General features: G+C 42.7%; 1 protein-coding gene across 1 annotated transcript in view; it reads right to left on the bottom strand.

Moving 5' to 3' along the window:
- thada (THADA armadillo repeat containing) overlaps positions 1–19813 on the bottom strand; it is a 123039-nt gene that overhangs the window by 87620 nt on the left and 15606 nt on the right. Inside the window, exons 22-26 of the mRNA XM_085297600.1 lie at positions 8246–8355; positions 4392–4524; positions 2258–2380; positions 1961–2083; positions 1685–1776 (exon numbers count right to left, since the gene is read on the bottom strand). Coding sequence (XP_085153726.1) covers positions 1685–1776; positions 1961–2083; positions 2258–2380; positions 4392–4524; positions 8246–8355 — 581 coding nt within the window. The remainder of the gene's footprint in view (positions 1–1684; positions 1777–1960; positions 2084–2257; positions 2381–4391; positions 4525–8245; positions 8356–19813) is intronic.

Below are 19813 nucleotides of genomic sequence, written 5' to 3'. Positions count from 1 at the left end.
CGTACAGCTTTACAGCAATACATCGAGCTGGCAGCCAGAGGAGTCGAGTCCCCTCGAGTTGTGCTCAATGCCTCCTATCAGGCAACCTGTTCAACTGCCTTGCGATCAAAGGTCGTGAGTGTGCAGCACATCCAAGATCTGGGCAACCAGAGAGCTCCTCACGAACTCCTCTGAACACCAAAGTATTCTTGAGGGAGGCCATCTGCGTGACAGTTCAAGCTGTACAGGACAACCTCAGAGGTTTGTGTTACGCAGCACTTATTAGCAGGTATCTGTGCGCGCTGTGAGAGTCAGAGACAAAATGGAAGATCGCAAACCAACTATCCAGTTATGCTGCGCTCGAGTTACAAACAACAGATTATAAAACATACTTAGAAAGAACACTCGATAAGCACAGGCTATAATTTTTAATTTCAAGGTTTCCAAACACTTGGATGGTGGTTTGACAAGGCTTTGGGAGCCTGTTAGAATTTAAGACTCTTTCTGAAACCTGAGGAACAATCCACAATCTTTCAAACAATCTCTGACAGCAGAGCTGATAACCTTCCAGCTAAAATAATGAACAGATACATTTGTCATTTACACAAGCCAAAACCCATTCTGGGTGACGGTTGTAGATCAGCACATAAATATATCATCGTATCCAACACTCAGCATCTGACAGCTCTTCATCACCTGCGCTGTTGGGACTGCTAGTCTAAACATTACCGTCTTACTGCTTTTAAAGACAAAGTCTTCTTAAACGCCAGGTCTGAAACCAGGATTTCTTTCAGCTCTGCTTAGTTTTATTTATTCTAGAGCAGTTCACAGCAAAAAATGGGTTTATAAGTTAGATCCTACAATATTAAAGAAAGAACAGACATGATCAGCACTTGGTGACAGTGGAGAGGAAGAACAGCTGGAACACTCAGAAAAACAAACTCCTGCCAACACTGGCTGGTGCTGAGAGGAAAAATGTGATCGAGCTCTTAAATTTTTAATAATTCAAGTTTCATAAAACAAGTTTCAGATTTAGTGATTCCATTCTCTCCGTTTTTAATCATCAGCCACTCTGTTCTCTATGTAAGAAACATAAAAGCACCCCGAGGTGCAAAAAGTGCCTTTTTTGTTATGTTGTTGACCTCATCTGGGAAGACTCAATTACTTTTCATATTATATCAGTAACAGTAATTTAGTTGCAGATTACATTTCCAAGCAAGACTTCCCCCTATTCTGTGCTTCCCATGTCATTTCCTTGTTGATATTCCAGGAACAGAGGAAAACCTGCATCCTGCAGTCAGGAAGCCTGAGCAGAGTGAAAAACTGCCCTTCAGCCTGGGTGGTGTTACAACAGCACCCCTTTGTGGTTAAATGGTAACATAACCAGTGTTTAACTGGGCCTTTTTTATTATCTCGGCTTTAAGAACATGCAATGAGTGTTTGATTGTTGCTGTTGTTGTAGTACAAATATGGATTAATTACATTCATTGAACTGCAAATTTTGATTTAGATTTCTCATTTTATGTCTGTTGAATTATGTGATTTTTTTGTTTGTTTGTTTATTTTAAGGCAAATAATGCTCACTATTAAACAAGAGCTTTTTTTAAACTAGTATTTGTGACTTTCTTGACCTTTTACGCACTGATGCACACAGCTTGAAACTTGAACGCGGTAGGTGAGTTCAAGAGAGGCACGAGAAGCAAACCTGTTCTTTTTCGAGTGTTCGTCCTTCCCTTTCTTCACGCCAAAAATCCTTGTGATCAGAGTGCTGAAAAGAAGAGTAGAGGAGTTCCTCACCTGGGAAACAAAACAAATGGAGGTTAAGAAATTGGAATACGAAGAGAGAGAAATTATAAAAGCTAATTATCACCATGGGTTAGTGAGTAACCGCCGATCAAGTATGCACTCCAAACGTTGGTTTGTTGTGATGTTCAGATTACAATAAATCGAGGTAAAAAAAAAACAGGAAGTAAAGACTCACTGCCCAGACAGGAGAGGTGAAGCCCAGCACTGCAGCCTGCATCCCTTCTGAGACGAAAGGAACAATGTTTTCCCCCAGACGAGTGTCCCTGTACAGAGCTCTGAGGATGTTCAGAGCATGGACCTGTGAGCCACAGACAAAATTCCACCTTGAATACAGTGTCAGAAACATTAAGGCGATTATAAAAATGACCCTTTGTGCTTTTACAAAAAATTGTGTTCAGGAAATCTCACTTCCTGATCTGTGAGGCTAGATCTGACTAGAATTATGATTAATGAAGCTGCTAGGTGGCGAAACCTGAGGCACGGTGGAGGTGTCAGTGGTCTTGTCAGCAGAAGGCATGGCCAAAGCGATCAGCTCTCTCATGGTCATCTTCAACAGGCTGCAGCTGGACGACTTGGGCTCAGAGGAGAGCAGAGCCTGGGCAAGGGGAGAAAAAAAACAGATAATGCTACTGTGCCCATCTTTTGTTTGTGAGGGGCAGCCAATCAGACGACTTACAGGGAGCTAAAACTGCTTTATTTCCAACTGAGGATGAAGTGAGGGGCTACAAAGACCTCGCATGAGATAAATAAGGATTATTTTTGAACTGTGAGGCTTGCAAAGTCATTTTAGTTCAAGAATAAAACAACAGACATATCCTATTTTAAAGACCTCGCCCATAATGATTTTCTGTTTTTACTGATGAGCCTTTTCAAGAACCAATCACATGATGACATCAGGTGTGATATCCTGTGGGAGTGCTGGTACACTGCAAATAGCCCCTTTGCAGCTACTGCATCCGTCTATTAAATAGTCTATGCTTCAGGGTTTTATCGTGGCCCGCTAAACTGAGTCACATTTATATGGTAATAACAAAAAATACATTCATAAAATCCCATAAGTTAGTCTGTTCTGACAGGCTGACTGAACGAGATCATTTGTATGAGCTCGGAGTGGGAGATGGGAATGCGGGAGTGTGTGTGGAGGTGACGGCACTTTGCTGTGTGAGAAAGAAGTCATCTCTGCTGGAGCTGATGCGAGCCAGATGTGTCTGACCTACCTGGCTTATGGTAAAGACTTAGACCTTGAAGGATAAGATGGAGAGGGTGGGGCATATCTGGCTCTTATGAACTCTGAGGTTAGAAGCAGAGGAAGCCAAGAGGAAAAGGAGGGCTAGCCTGGTTCCTATGAACTAGTCAGGACCAGCATGAGCCAGCCTTCCCGGATCTGACTCCATGTCTGTCTAGGAATGTGGTCTGGAGTTCTGCCAAAGTGGCAACTTCTTCTTCTCAGACTTCCTCTGCTTCATTCACCTTCATCTTATCTTCTCCGTCTCTCTTCATCCTCAGTTTTAATCACCCAGCCTACTTGTCAGGCTCTGTCCTGTTAAAGCTCTTCTGTTATGTTACTATTCATCACAGATAATGTTTAGAAAGTCTTAAAAAACAAAAAGAAAAGAAACAGGATCAGGAAGACGTCAGAGCCCTTAAAAGTCAATTTCAGAAAGTCGGTTAAATTAATTTAAGACTAATGTGAAGCATCCCGTTCAATCAAGCTACGAGGCGCACGTGCCTCACACACACGAAAACAAGCGAGTCAGTGACATCACCGACGCGGCTGTCTGACCAAAACCACAAAAGAAGAGTAAGCCGCTTCAAAATGACTGCTGATAACATCCCCTCAGTCACGTCTAGTTTCGATATTAGGAATCAAAGGAAGTGAAGACGCGAGCTGAGACTAAATAAGAGTCAGAGACTAACACAGTGTTAGTAATTTGTGGGACTACTGACGGGAGGGACAACCAGAGAGTGTGAGTGTGAGTGAGTGAGTGAGTGAGTGTGTGTGTGTGTGTGTGTTGTACGTGAGGGGGGAAAAAAAAGATGGCTAGATTAGGAAACGGAGTGTTCTTCCAGCACGAGTGCTTCACCGGTATGCCAAGAACTGCTTATTGCGCTACTTTTGGGAGTAAACAGGAACAAAAACACACAAGGTTTCTATTGCAAACCCTAATTTTGACCAAATGGTTACTGCTTATGGTCCTCGTTTTGTCTTCGGGATGACCGCTGCAGTTGGCAGTGACACATTTCTATTTGCAAAATAATTTATTTTTTTTTAAATCTGGAAGTTTTATCAGATGAAGCAAGAGAAGCAATCAGCTGCAACAAAGGGTCACTGTGTCCTGAGAGAGTTATACTCATGAAGAAATTGGTGTGACCACCAACATGACCACCACTCTACCGCACACTCTGCAGCAGCCAAGTCACAGGAATGTGATGTTTACTGACAAGCCTGTGGTTTCTGAAGTGTCGGAAATTTAAACATTAGGCTCTTGCCAACACTTAGAGTCAATAGCAAGTCCAGCAACAAATCTGAAACCTTACAAGCACCCTTTGCATCATCTTTTAGCCCATTTGTTCTGTTTATATCTTTAAAAATATTGCTTACACACCTGGATGTAGAAAGGTATTCCAGCGCTTCGTCGCGTGGCGCACAGCTTAGATGATGGGTCGCTGGATTTGACCTCTTCCAGAACCTCAGAAAGCCAGCGAGCAGGAAGCTGCTGCAGGGCCTCACTTCCACTCCTTATACACAAACACACACAAAACAATGACATGGACGTAAGCAACAAAGACTGAAATCTTTTAAGTTTCCCTGTGCACTGTAGTCCACACATGAGTAAAGTCATACTCATCATTTTCCATATACACAAAACCAAAACAGGCCACTCTCATCAAACCTGGATACATGCTCGCATGTTAAAAACCCCGCTGACAATCAGACAGACCCCACAGTAGGTTTTGGGGTTTTTGTTTCAAACTGATCATCTATGAAGCAGCTCTGGTGGACACACACTGATCTGTTACTTCTGTAACAAACAGCTGTTTGACAAAAGCCAAATAAGCAGAGTGGGCAAATTAAAACAATGACATTTGTGGGAAAGAGTAAAGATGTAGTACTGATGCATAATCCAGCCTCACAGTGAGGGCGCAAACATCATCATGCAGTGAATGCGTACTGAAATCCAGTTTTCTCTTTCAGAGTACTTGTATCCAGATGTTCCTTCCCAGTATACTGCTGGTATTAAAGTACTCAATATAAAAAAATATGTATAAAAACAGCCACATGTTGAACAGAGCAGTACACGGCACTTGTTGCAAATAAGAGTGAACACAGACACTGAAACAGTTTGCTAAAATAACCGGCTAGCTGAGCCAGCAAGCTAACAAATACTTTCTTTTTAAAAGCAGGTAGCTGCAAATAATCAATAAACAGTTAAAGTAAAAGGTTTTGAATAAATGTTAAAATATATAACGCAAAATATACACTGGTGAAAAGTTGGCTAAATTATTGACAAAGTAAAAAAGCAATGAATAAATGTTCCAATAATATCTCAAAAAATGTTAATGGTGAAAACAGCTAAAAGGAGGAAAATGGTCACAAGTGTTAGCGTGAGTGGCTTTGTCAGTAATAGATAAATAGCTAAAATGCAAAATAAAATTGGTGCAATAAAATTGTATAAGTGAGAAATATATTCCCAATCAAAAGTTTAAGACAACGTGACAAATGGCAAAAAAAAAAAATCATATAATAAATCACGAGGGACGCTCTCTGCAACATCTGGACAGAGCCAGTGGCCGTTTGACGCCCCTGCACCTCCTGAAGGAAAAAGCACCCCAGACCATTGTGGCGCCGCCTCCACTGTGACGCGTAGAAAAATCTCGGGTGGGATCTGCTTGTTGTGTCAGCAACGTTGGAAACCATCAGGACCAATAAGGTTACATTTTTTCCTCATCAGAGAAGAAAACTTTCAATTTCAGTGACAGTGATCCCAAACAAACACACCAACCCAAACCAATTAAGCACTGGCCTCTCCCCTCAACATGTGTGGGACCATCTTTACAGAGAATGGGCCAAAGGGCAGCCAACGTCCAAAGAAGAGCTTTGGATGTCCTTCAAAAAGCCTGCAGAACTACTCCTGAAGACTTCTTAAAGAAATGACAAGAAAGTTTGCCTAAGAGAGTTCAGGTATGCTGAAAAGTAAAGTTGGTCATGCCAAATATTGACTTTCAAGCTTGTTTATAACTGTCCAAATGGTGTTTTTGCCTTATATACTGTATTTCCATGCATCTATATGGCCCTTCAATAAAGGGCTGCAAATATTATTATAAGAGATGGTCTCAAGACTGTCTGAGGAGCTTGGAAAGAAAGCTACTGAAAGACATGACTATTAAGACATGACGTTCGACATGAACTGACATTAACTATATTTGTTTTACCGCAAAATTACGCTGTTATTAGTAGAACAACAACTGCTGGGGGCATGTCTCAGCACAAAAATGGAAACCACAGCTATAAACAACTGCAGATAGAAATTCACTTGTATAACCAAAGAATTTAGTCAAAAAGAAACAGAAAGGAGAAAGTGAAGATAAACGGAAAGAGTGAATGAAAGAGAAAACTGAGAAGAATGGAGAGAGAGACAAAGAGACAGAGTGAAAGAGTGCAAACACAGTGGAACACACCGAAGCCAGATCCCGAGGCAGAGCATCAAAAGGCTGCGGTTAAGCACCCCGCAATCAACACCCCATAACCCAGCACACGGCCTGCATACCATCCACACATTGCTCTTTCCCTCATGGAAACACACACTCGCATCCACACAAGCCAGCGGCAGGACGCACACACTCCCCGGTACTCCTACACACGACCGCTAAAATGTTACACAACGCACAGAGAGCCTGGTTTCTACACAAGAACAAAACAAGTGAGTTTTGTTTTAACTGCTCAGCACTGGGTGGTTCAAAGTCAACACTGCTGTGACGGTTTTGTGGCTGGTGACCCGCCGCAGGGCTAAAGACGTTTTCCACAACCCACCATTGAGGAAAACTGGGAGGTACATGAAAGTGAGAAATTCTTTCATGTCGTTTAGAATTAAAACAAATATTTTCTTCCTCCTCGGGAGAATAATAGAGAGATTATTTCTAGGAATAGCACAGGTGATGAGGACTTTGGCGTCATATGTCACTCCAGCCAAGTTTAACGCTGGCCCTGGCAGCACACTGGCACTGAGGCCAAACCAGGCTATTGCTCTTCACTGAGCAATTTAAGCGCAGGAAAACTGTCATTTTCTTTTCTCATACTGCAAAGAAGTGTTTTGCAAAATGCTGGTTTTCAAAGAAAAAGTTTGAAAATGTTATGAGCTATGAGTTGCACTTTTCTGTTTTTGTCTGAGATCGATTAATCTTTCAGTCTATAAGTTGTAGTTATCATTTCAAGAATTTGCAAGCTGAAGCTGAGATGTTTTTGTTTGATGTAGGACTTCAGGACCTCCTTTATCATATTTTCTGTTTCATAAGGGACCGAATCTTTTCCTGCAGTTTTGTTACGTGCAGAACGTTTTGCTGAAATGAGCAAAGACTTCCCTGACGCTGTCTGGATTGCAGCGTACTTTGCTCAAAAACCTATCCATGTCCCTGGTGCCTTTACACGTCTACAGACTACCCACACTGTGTGCACAAATGGGGACATGCAGTTTAGTAGGGTTAGGTTAACTGAGGATTCTAAATTGGGGCGCTCTGTCAGTGCACCCCAGGGTGGCTGTGGCTACAAGGTAGCTGCCTCCACCAGTGTGTGAATGTGTGTGTGAATGGGTGGATGACTGGATGCGTAAAGCGCTTTGGGGTCCTTAGGGACTAGTAAAGCGCTATATAAATACAGGCCATTTACCATTTTACCATAAATTGGCTACAGATGTGACAGAGTGGCGACCTGTCCAGGGTCGTGACCCGCCTCTCACCCTACACCAGCTGGGATAGGCTTGATTAGGTAACCCAAAGAAAATGGACGGATGGACGGGCACTCATACACCCCAAAACATCACAGATGTCTCTCCAAGATTTTCATGCTGTCCATGATTTAATGTGTTTGACCATTAAAGGGTATTTAACAGTCTGACTCCACTTTAAAGGAGCTGCATGTTTCTTTTAATGAGATCGTCAGAGGCTTGCATGTTCGCCCTGTGCCAGCGTGGGTTTTCTCTGTCACCAGCAGTTCAGTTCTTTCACACCCATGCCTTTCTGCTGGCCATCCAGAGGGCACCAGATTAGAAATAAATCCAATTATCCAGCCTTGATTTATTTAGAGTGGATTATATCTGAAGAACATTACTGAGTGTGCTTGCCTACTGCTAATTACAAGGCACAGGGACACTCACTGTCGTGATGGAAGCTAATGCCCATGGCCGTCCAACAGTATCACCTTTCAGTCCATTTATGCTGAATGTGAACACAGACACATACGCACCTGCACAACATGTCTGTGAGGCGTACAAAGCCCACATAAGCCAGTTCGAAGGCGCCACGATGACGGGACTGCAGGAGCTGCTGACGGAAGTACAGGCCTACCCCCTCCACCTGCAACACAGAGAGAGAGAAAGAAAGGAGATCAGCAGCTGAACTGTAAGAGGTGAACTGTGTGGCTGTGTGTGTTCACATAACTTTCCTCCTGCTGCACTCTCCAAATGAAGTTAGTTATGCCAGTTTCAAAGGGTCAAAATGACATAAGTCATGCTATATGCACCCAGTGATGCAACCTTAACAAGGCCAGGCCACGAGCTAGTGCAGCAGATCCTGTATTCTCAACTGGAGGCCTGCAGGGCCAAGATTTGCCTTCATGTTCAACAATCATACAGTAGCAGCACTAGCTTTTAATCACAGGTCTATATGGAAAAGACCTGGAAGCAGGGTTGTTACACTTTGGTTCACAAAACAACTGTTGTGTCAATGTGGGATGTTGTGACATTATCCAGAATATTCCGACTTGTAGATGTGTTGCTTTCATCTTTGGCTACATGTCTGTCTATGGAAGGCTTTAACAACATACAGCACCAACAGAAGAAATGCAAAGTAACCATGGATTTCACAGGAGCAGGTTCTATTCATTATAATACTTGCAATTTGAGCGCTTTTGTATTCATTTTAGTACTTGAAAGGAAAAATGTACTTGTAGGATATTTTGATGTACTTGTAAAAATATGTAACGTCACGTTGATTCAAGTCTGCTTCAAACGCATTCATATTACTCAAAACTGGATGAACAGTTTGAAGATTTGACATCTGAGAGTGGAATTAACTGATGAGTCGGATGTCAAAGCGTAACTTAAAGAGTTGTTGCATATCTGAAAGACACAGAAAACACATTTATTGAAAAGGAAAAAAAAAAGCTGTTGGTCAACTTACTGCAAACAGATTCACCAAGTGGCTCGCTGTAGTTGGAGGTTCCCACAGTGACGGTGTCATGTTAGTTCTAGTGTGCTACGTTTTATCTTTCATTGAAACAATGAAGCATTTAGATCTGAGTGGATCCACCACAGTGGACTTTGTCTTTGTCAGCGCATGAATCAGCCTTTAAAGTCGAGCAATTATGTCTAAATACATCCAATAAACTCAATACAATTTCAAAACAATTACCCACCCACCACACTCCACCCTTGAAAATGACACAATTCCACTCGTGGCTCATTGAATGGTGGTAAAATGAACCATTTGGATAACCAGCTTGGTCATTTAGACAATTACTCAGAGCCTCACAGCTTCCAGCTGAAGGAAAAAAGCAGCATGGTGTACAAAAAATGGTTCTTCGCTACATTACCTAATCCCACTTTAGACTTTCCTCTGCTTGGCAAAGCTGCAACACTGGCTGCACTCTTGTTTTAGAGACATCACTTAGTTTTCAGCCAGGGAGCACTCTGCTCGTCAAGCGTGAGAGCGGCATGTCAGTAGCGTGACAAGTGTGTTCAAATAAGGATGCTGAGACATCCACATAATGGCCACTGTCAGTAAAACCATCCAGTTAGTAATAGTGTTAGCAGCATTATTCTAACTATACACACACACACACACAAGTCAGTGCTGTTCCTGCAGCAGTGTGTAAACTGGCGAGTGTGTTGCAGGTGAGGCGGCAGGGCGAGGCGGACGCAGAGCTCCACGGCCCTGTCATTAAGGCTGTGGTATCACCGCCACCACAGAGGCAGCCAGGCCCCGACTTAGTCAGGGGTGGCATGGAGGGCACAGGGAGGGGTGGCGAGGACCCAAAGCACAAACATAAAAAAAAAGAAATATAAAAAAAAAAAAAAAAGAAAGAAAGAAAATACCCCGTGTAAAAAGAGAAAAAAAACATCCCAACAGCCCCTTAGGGGATGTAGGGTTAGACACAACATCTAAACTAACACAGACTCAGACCCACACATGAACCAGAAATATGCCAGTCACTGTAAACTTCAGCCACGAGCCCTGATGTCACTGAAGGAAGAGAAAATGATGCATGAAGCTGGTCTGTAAGAGGGAAAACAGCAGGAGACTGCGATGAAACAAAAATGCTGCACGTGAATTAAAACTATGTGCAACATGAAAATCATACAAAGATAATAAATGCGGCAAAGATGAAAGGCTTAGACAGCCCGTTTCTGACCACGTGACTGGTCAATAAACTCAACTGACCCTGCAGACCTAAAGTGGACTAACTTGGACACCAAAGTATGGACTGTGTAAACCACAGCCTACCAAGCCCAATGACTTATCACACTGGTGGCCAGAGTGGACTCCCAGGACAGGCCTGACCTCACCGGGGTAAAAATGGCAGCGACAGTCACTGTTAAGATGGTCCCTTGCTGCCGGGGCCCAGACCGCTGCGGTGCTGAGCTGGGCCGAGCCGGGCCGCGGCTTCGCCTATTTAAAGCTTCCCTTTCGAAGGTTCCCGTCTGTGTAACTGTTTAAAAAGGGCCGAGCAAGCTTCCTGCGCGGGGCAGGAGGGGGCAAAGGGGGGGTGCACTTTATTTAGATGTCAACTTCCTGTTTGCAGCCTAGCCCGTTTCCCAGAAAAAACTTCCATGTGCGGAGAGAGAAGTTTCCCAAGTCTAATTACATGTATGGCTCGGCCGTGACAGTGACCCAAATAGCTAACTTCTCCCCCGATGGCCCCGGGTTAGACGGCACTCTCACCATGTTTGTTGTTGCTGCTGCCACTGCTCAGTTTCAGTGAATTATTTTTTGTCTTTACTACATGTCTCAGTAAGTCCTCATACCAATCTCCCTCTGGACTCTCTGCTGCTTAAAGGAAGGACTGAAGAGCACGAGCTAATCATTCCTGCAAGACCCCACAAATTTAATATAGCACACTATATACTGCACACAATTCTTTATATTAATAACTCCCTACTGCACATCACAATTTTTTTTTTTTTTTAAATCTCTCATACTTTTCTTCTTTTGAATCTTGTATTTTCCTTTCCATTGCATTTGACACTTTACTAATAACAACGTACCTTTCACAGGTATTGATACATTTCTATAAAGTCTATTATGCTCATTTCCAACTCCATGTTCTTAGACTTTATCTGCTACAACTCTTAATAATAATAATAATAATAATAATAATAATAATGGATTGCATTTACATAGCGCTTTTCTAGGCACCCAAAGCTCTTCTTCCTTTTAGCCTGCTTTCTTTTGATTGGCTGTCATTTACAATCAGATGGTCTAAACAACAGGTGGGTGGCGCTTTTGCATTCACAACCACAGCTGCGTGCTTGGGATGACCATATTAATGATATCCTGTTTCACTGACCTACAGATCCATAGTTAAAACAAGTCTGAAAGGGAGTGAGAGCAGTCTGCAGCTTCTGGCTCACATAAATACCGCCTTTAAGGACGTGTGCAGTAAGAAGGTACAGCAGCAGGAGACCACCCAGTGTGTAGTTCATCTACATTTAGAGGTGACGTGAAGCTCTTTTGTACACCTTGGTTATAAGTCCAATGGGTGATAACTGATTTGCAAAAACAACATGCAAACCATGCTCTCATGCTTTTCAGGGAGAAAGTTCTTCCCATTTGGCAAAGCAGCTAGGAGACTGATGCAGTGATCTGTTTCTTTCTTATTTTATTGTGAAACACACATTTTCTACCATTTTGTTTGAAAAAGCTGTCGATGTGAAATCAGCCATGCTCCATAGGCTGGAATGTTTGCAGTGATTAATTTTATGTAACTGCTTACTGCAAATGATGTAACTAACGTTGTATCTTGTACCAACTCGGCAACCATCCAAACATTTCAGTCTGTGTCCAATCAAAAAAATATGATGTTGACATTTTCTGCTCAGCACTAGTTTTGCTTGTATTGACAGAAAATCCATCTGCGAAACAATCAAATGTTGTTTTAATAAAAGAGTTTAAGTTCGCAGCATAATCATTGTGACTTCTACAGTACATAGCTGACCAGATTAGGAAAAGCAAAAAGTTGACAATCAGTGGTTTTTATTCCTTGGTACAGTATTTAGTCAGCCACCAATTGTGCAAAGATGAGAGAGGCCTGTAAGTTTTATCATAGCTATACCTCAACTATGAAAGACAAAATGAGAAAAAACAAAATCCAGAAAAAAAATCACATTGTCTGATTTTTAAAGAATTTAATTGCAAGTTATGGTGGAAAATAAGTATTTGGTCACCTACAAACAAGCAAGATTTCTGGCTCTCGCAGACCTGTAACTGCTTCTGTAAGATGCTCCTCTGTCCTCCACTCGTTACCTGCATTAATGGCACCTGTTTGAACTCGTTATCAGTATAAAAGACACCTGTCCACAACCTCAAACAGTCACACTCCACTACGGCCAAGACCAAAGAGCTGTCAAAGGACACCAGAAACAAAATTGTAGACCTGCTCCAGGCTGGGAAGACTGAATCTGCAATAATTAAGCAGCGAAGTGTGAAGAAATCAACTGTGGAAGCAATTAGAAGACATATAAGACCACTGATAATCTCCCTCAATGTGGGGCTCCACGCAAGATCTCACCCCGTGGGGTCAAAACGATCACAAGAACGGTGAGCAAAAGTCTCAGAACCACACACCTACTGAATGACCTGCAGAGAGCTGGGACCAAAGTAACTAAGGCTACCATCAGTAACACACTACGCCGCCAGGCCAGACGTGTCCCATGCTTAAGCCAGTACTTGTCCAGGCCTGTCTGAAGTTTGCTAGAGAGGATCGCTGTTGTTAGAATGTATTTAATATTACTTTCTACAGCAGGATCCTTTTCTGACTGGCGCAGGATGATCCAGAAGAGGATTGGGAGAATGCCAGATGAAACCAAAACAGAAAATTGGGGTAAAAACTCTACTTGTTGTGTTTGGAGGAGAAATAATGCTGAGTTGCTTTCAAAGAACACAATACCTACTGTGAAGCATGGGGGTGGTTTGCGGCTGTTTTTCTGCAAAGGGACCAAGACGACTGATCTGTGTAGAGGAAAGAATGGAGCCATGTATCGTGAGATTTTGGATGAAAACCTCTTTCCATCAGCAAGGGCATTGAAGATGAAACGTGGCTGGATCTTTCAGCATGACAATGATCCCAAACACACCGCCCGGGTAATGAAGGAGTGGCTTCATAAGAAGCATTTCAAGGTCCTGGAGTGGCCTAGCCAGTCTCCAGATCTCAACCCCATAGGATAAATCTTTGGAGGGAGTTGAAATTCTTTGGGCTGGGCAACACAAACATCACTGTTCTAGAGGAGATCTGCATGGAGGAATGGGCCAAAATACCAGCAACAGTGTGTGAAGACAGAAAACATTTGACCTCTGTCATTGCCAACAAAGGGTATATAACAAAGTATTGAGATGAACTTTTGTTATTGACCAAATACTTATTTTCCACAATAATTTGCAAAGTAATTCTTTAAAAACCAGACAATATGATTTCTCTGGATTTTTTTTCTTCTCATTTTGTCTCTCATAGTTGAGGTATAGCTATGATGAAAATTACAGGCCTCATCTTTTTAAGCAGGAGAACTTGCACAACTGGTGGCTGACTAAATACTGTTTTGCCCCACTGTAAGCAAGCTTGTGGGATCTCTTCCTGTCCCTTTGTTAAAGTGTAGTCCATATTCATTCTTTAGGAAGCCCTAAAATGAAACTCAGGACCCCACACCACCTTTGACAGGTAAAGGTGGTTTTAAAGCGTATATTTTTATTCCATTGTGGGAAACTCTGTGGATGAACTCTTATTTTTAGAACTTAGATTTTCAAATATTATGTACAAGAGAGCAAATATATGGAGATGTCAGACAATGCATTCAGTGTGTGTGTGAGACTGCGCGTGCATGCCTCTCTGCCTGTCTAAGGATGTGGGTGTGTTTCCCTCTCAGACGCAGAGCAGGCCAAACACATGGTCTGCCTCCTCTTTGTAACCAGTGCTCTGAGCTCCCAGCTATGCCAAATATGCTGTCAAACTCCAGCTGACCAGCTACTTCGGTGGTCTGTGTCAAACACACACACACACCTCTTATTGCAAACTTTCAGGTGTTGTAGATTGAATTTTGAATGGATAAGGATGACATTCAAGTCTACACTCAATTTTTTTAACATTAAAAAAAAAAAAAAACTGGACTCTTTCATTTACACAAGCATTCAAACCCTTAGATGTTGCTGTTGTCCTGTTTGCTTTCATAACGTGACTGGGGGCCACATGTGACAAGCTCAATTGATTACACATAGTTTAGAAAAGGGCGAATTGTGCATATACAAACTCACCAGTTCACACTGCATATTAGGACACCTATGATAAAAAATAGCCATAAATCAGGGTAAATGTACCAAACTACCAGCGTTTCGGCTAAAGTTGCCTCCCTAACCAAAGCGGTGAATGGTGAATAGGCGATTTTTCAAAAATCAGCTGTAGTGGTTTTTGACTTGGCCTGTTTCTCCTTTTTTGGTCTGATGGTAAATAACATGTTCTTCTATTTCAGCTGTATAAGGCTGATTGGCAAACAGCTTCTAAATTACATTCACCTTTTGGTATTTTGAAATATATCTTAACACTCAAAATATTAAATAATTTGAGATCTGAGATGGGGGGGAAAAAAATGTGAACTTTACAATGTAAAGACTTTCTGAAGTGACTGTACAGAGCAGCAGGACAGCTTCCTAATTTCTTTACTTCTTGCAAACAAAAAACTGAAAAAAATGTTTGTCATCTTGAAAAACTCGAGAAAGTTGGAAAGGTCTCAACCTAAACGCTTAAACATAAAAATAAATTAGAAAGGAATTAAAAGAAATTACAGCATCACTGCCAGCTGCTCTTGTTGCCATGGTTTCACCCACAACAACAGTGCAGAGCTGCTAGCCAGGCCAACAAGGATGTCACACAGGATGCTGGTGAGGACCACAGGAGGTGTCGAGCTCACACACGTTTTTGGAAGGAGTTGTGTTTCGGTCACACAAACACTACACACATGCATGTCATCACTGCGGTAGGGCAGCAAGACTTTGTACGCAGAGACTTCAGCAGATCCAACTTCCCAAACCCTTTCACAATCATCCTACTGTCTGTCAATGTGAACAGATTCACTATCGATGTACACACACACACACACACACACACACACACACACACACACACACACACACACAGTGTGAAACTGATGACAACTGAATGAAGATAAAAGAGCTCAAGTTCAGATTTTCCTTGTCTGCCTGCGTTTGTTAAATAACTGCTTAAATAAGCAGTTATTTTGTTAACTCTGTTTTCCTGGGTCTTTTCACGTGTGCTATGAATAAATCTTTTTTTTCGGTACCGGTACTAGTTTTATTTTGTTGTATTTATCCGCGACACCTTAAAAGGCCGGTCTGTGAAAATATTGTCGGGCACAAACCGGTCCGTGGCGCAAAAAAGGTTGGGGACCACTGATCTACACGCTTCTCACATCGCCTAGATTTAAAATCAATGTCACAACAATAAAAAGAAAAACATTGCAGAATCTCACAGAGTTGCGAAAGCATCATGAAGCATATGAATCAGAAAAAAAGTACAAATAGAACCAAAGTGTGAAATCCACAAGCTGCTTCAGAACACACAGTATGTGCCACAGATTGTACGTAATTGTTAGCCAACACTGCTCAAGATGCTGCAGGTTAACCTGCAGTCCAAAACAAAGAAAAACCACCCATTCAGCACATAAAAGCCTCTGATCCTTCCTGCTTTCTCTCTCAGTGTAAATACACTGTCAACAAGCAAACACACACTCATTACCCCCTACAAAGACAAACACAGCCTATGTCTGGTACCGTTGTTATTATGGACGCTCACATGCTGAAACACTCAGACAACTATTCCTGTGTGTGTGTGTGTGTGTGTGTGTGTGTGTGTGTGTGTGTGTGTGTGTGTGTGTGTGTTGTTGTTTGCAGTGCTCTGTCTTTTCCTGCTGGTGGTGGAAGTGATTTGGAAAGAATGCAGTGGAAAGGGAGAGGCGTCGTGGCCGTTAAACCAGCGGGATTGGGCCTCAAATGAAAGCGCGGTGCTAACGAGGGCGGATGCTAATTCAAGGGCCTCCTGCTGTGGGGGTCTCTCTCTCTCACTCACACACACACACACACACACACACACACACACACACACACACACACACACACAGCATTCCTTTCTACAGAATTCACAATATACACACATAAACTGTATAACCGTACACTGTTTTCCTTTCTTTCTTTTTTTAGCAAAGAACTCATACTGGGATACAACGGTACAACACACAAGTATGGGATATAACGCCCTCGCGTGTCCTGGCTGAAGAAACCTTTATTCACGCCTTTAAAGCAGATGACGTGTGATGACACGGACGGCCCCGCCTGCCCATATAGCCACTGTCATCACAGTCATCCCTCAGTTCTTACGCTCTTCACTTCGCTGAGAACACCTCTGTTGAGTTGGGCTAGCTAGCTGCTGCTAGTTAGCTCCGTTGTCTGCTGACTTGAACTTAGCTTAACTGCCACTGTTTGTGCATTGCCATGGTTACCGGTCCGTTGGCATGCGTTGCCATGGTTACCGGTCTGTTGGCATGCATTTACATGCGTTGCCATGGTTATGACCCGTTGCCGTGGTTACCGGCCTGTTGCCATGCGTTTAAATGCGTTGCCATGGTTACGGCCCATTGCCCTGGTTACCGGCCCGTTGGCATGCGTTGCCCTGGTTACCGGCCCGTTGCCATGGTTACCGGCCCCTTGCCATGCGTTTACATGCGTTGCCATGGTTACCGACCCTCTCTCCTGATGGCCACATGCTGCCTGATGCTGCCTATTTTCCGAAGATCATGCCTGCATCTTATAGCTCAATGGAGTTTGAGTGTCTGAGCTTTTGCTCCCCTCCTTTTACATCTGAGGAGCAGAGGATGCAGCATTCTCTTTGTCCAGTGCATGTGCTACACACCTACATTGAGCGCACTCAGACTGTGTGTTTATGTGACCAGCTGTTTGTCTGCTTCGTTAATCCAAATAGAGGTAGAGCTCTGTCCAAACAGAGGCTGTCCCACTGGATTATAGAAGCTATCTCACTGGTGAGAGCTCATTCCACCAGGGGGATGGCAACCTCATGGGCTCTTTTTAAAGGGGTGCCTGTAGCTGATATTTGTATGGCAACTAGTTGGGCATCACCACACACTTTTGTGCGGTTTTATTGGTTGGACGTTACAGCCCCTTCGGTGGCTCATGCTGTCATTTCTGCTGGGTCTACCACTCACTAAGGATGTGGTGGTCCGATTCCGGTTCGGTGGCTCCTCTGTGGGGCGTGTATATATGTCCCATACTTATGTGTTGTACCGAGTGAATTGACTGAAAGGGAACGAATAGTTATGTCTATAACTTCTGTTCCCTGAAGGATAGGAACGAGTTACAACACAAGGTGGCCCCACTGAGCAGTTTGGCTCGGTGAAGAGCGGCTATCGAACTGAGGGATGACAGCGGCTATATGTGCAGGTGGGGCCGTGCACGTGTCATCGCACATCATCTGCCTTAAAGGCGTGAATAAAGGTTTCTTCAGCCAGGACACACGAGGGCGTGATATCCCATACTTATGTGTTGTACCGCGTTCCTCTCCTTCAGGGAACAGAAGTTATAGACATAACTATTCGCTTTCTAGATCCCGCATGAGACCCCAGTGGAGTCCACATTCAGGTCAGGCGTTTGTCTTTGTAGATTGTATGAAATCAGTAATAACAGAGAGGGCTTCCCTATCCTTGGCAGCACGCTATAGTAACAAAGCTTAGCTGTTACAGCTTGGTTAGGGTCGTTAGTCATCCTATACTTATATATATCTATATCTGTATGTATGTATGTATGTATTAGGGGTGCAACGATACACAAAATTCACGGTTCGGTTCGGTTCGATACTTTGGTGTCACGGTTCGATATTTTTTCGATACAAAAAAATGTTCATGCCTTTTTAATTTGTCATTTATTAAAATTATAAATATATATTTTAACTCAAAAGTACAGTTTTTAAATTTAACCCTAACCCTTGTGCGCGTTTTTTATTTTGACAGCGAATGCGCACCTGCGGACCACTTATGTGCAGCCCTGGTTATTTAGCTCATCATATTGCAGCCACAGAAATTCTTTTGTCCATGAAACCATAAAGCTGCACTTTCTTTTTGCCTTATAGTCTCATTTGTCATAACTTCTCCGTTTTGTGGTAAGCTTTTCTTTGGCTGTCACTTCTTCACCCCGACCTGTCTTATTTGGCTCAGCAGAACTAAAATATATATACTGCTACTTTTACACACGGACTCACATAAGCTCAGCGATTCTCTGCGCGATCAACCTCTCACATGTTTAAGCTTGCTGCGGGAGATTTCACTTGTCATGTTTGCATAGTAAGCTAACGATTAATAAGACGATGTCAGAGGAATTGGTGCACAAATTATCATCACTCACAGATCAGTGCTGTCATTGCAAAGTGAAAGCAAAAAAAACAAGCGCAAATTCAAATGCGATTTCAATATGTCACATATTGACAGTGGCTCACCCAATGACATAATTACCCAGCTACATTTCTGAAAGAATGCAAAAGCATTGACATATATTTTTCCTACAATAGCCCGACGGGCAGGGCAGAGAGATTTTTGTAGCCCGACTGGAAGATCGCTAGCTCCGGGACGTCGGGCTAGCGATTTTGCAAGCCCTGTATCTGATTGAGGAATCACTCATCTTTGGAAAAGAGAGTTTATTACAGAGAAATGTCTCTTTCCAAAATAAAAGCTATACTATCCGCTTCTTCTGGGCTATATTCTCAGCAGCATAAGGAGAATCACGTGCTAACAGCTGTCTAAATGACTCGGCTAAAGTTAGTAGCATGCTTGTTGTTTTGGTCTTTGCACTAGGATGATGTCGGCGTAAATGTGCAGTCATATTCGTTGTGTTCCCACTAGTGCTTTCAGGTTAATCTCGTTGAAAGGACCTTAACGCCACAACACAGCATGGCACATCCAACATACTGTTTTACTTTAGTCCATGACTCGCTTACCTTCAGGGTCATACGTCACATGAAAACCAAAATAATTCCAAACGCCAGATCTGAATGAGGGTGAGAGAGGTCCATCTTGCAAGGAGAGCTTAACTTCTGTCTTGCTAGCTTGCCCTGCGCTCTTCCTTCTGTCTATGCTGTCTGTGTTGAGCGCTCAGTGGATCTGCGCTCGACAGTGCAGCCTAGGCGGAGTAGTCGAACGCAGATTCACTGAGCGCTCAACACAGACAGCATCGTCAGAAGGAAAGTTGATAAAATAAATTACAAATGTTGTATTGTTCGATACATATGCGTACCGAACCGAAAGCACTGTATCGAACGGTTCAATATCGATACGAATATCGTTGCACCCCTAGTAAGTATGTATGTATGTATGTTATATATATATATATATATATATATATATATATATATATATATATATATATATATATATATATATATATATATATATATATATATATATATATATAAAAAACACCCAGCACGCCCCTGCGGGCGGTTTATCCTTCAAGCTCGGGTCCTCTACCAGAG

Source organism: Mchenga conophoros, linkage group LG13 (genome assembly GCF_057382185.1).
Source record: "Mchenga conophoros isolate Kocher_MC1m ecotype Shallow Benthic linkage group LG13, M_conophoros_male_GT1.1, whole genome shotgun sequence".
NCBI classification, from domain to species: domain Eukaryota; kingdom Metazoa; phylum Chordata; class Actinopteri; order Cichliformes; family Cichlidae; genus Mchenga; species Mchenga conophoros.
This window is presented reverse-complemented; position numbering and strand designations above follow the sequence as displayed.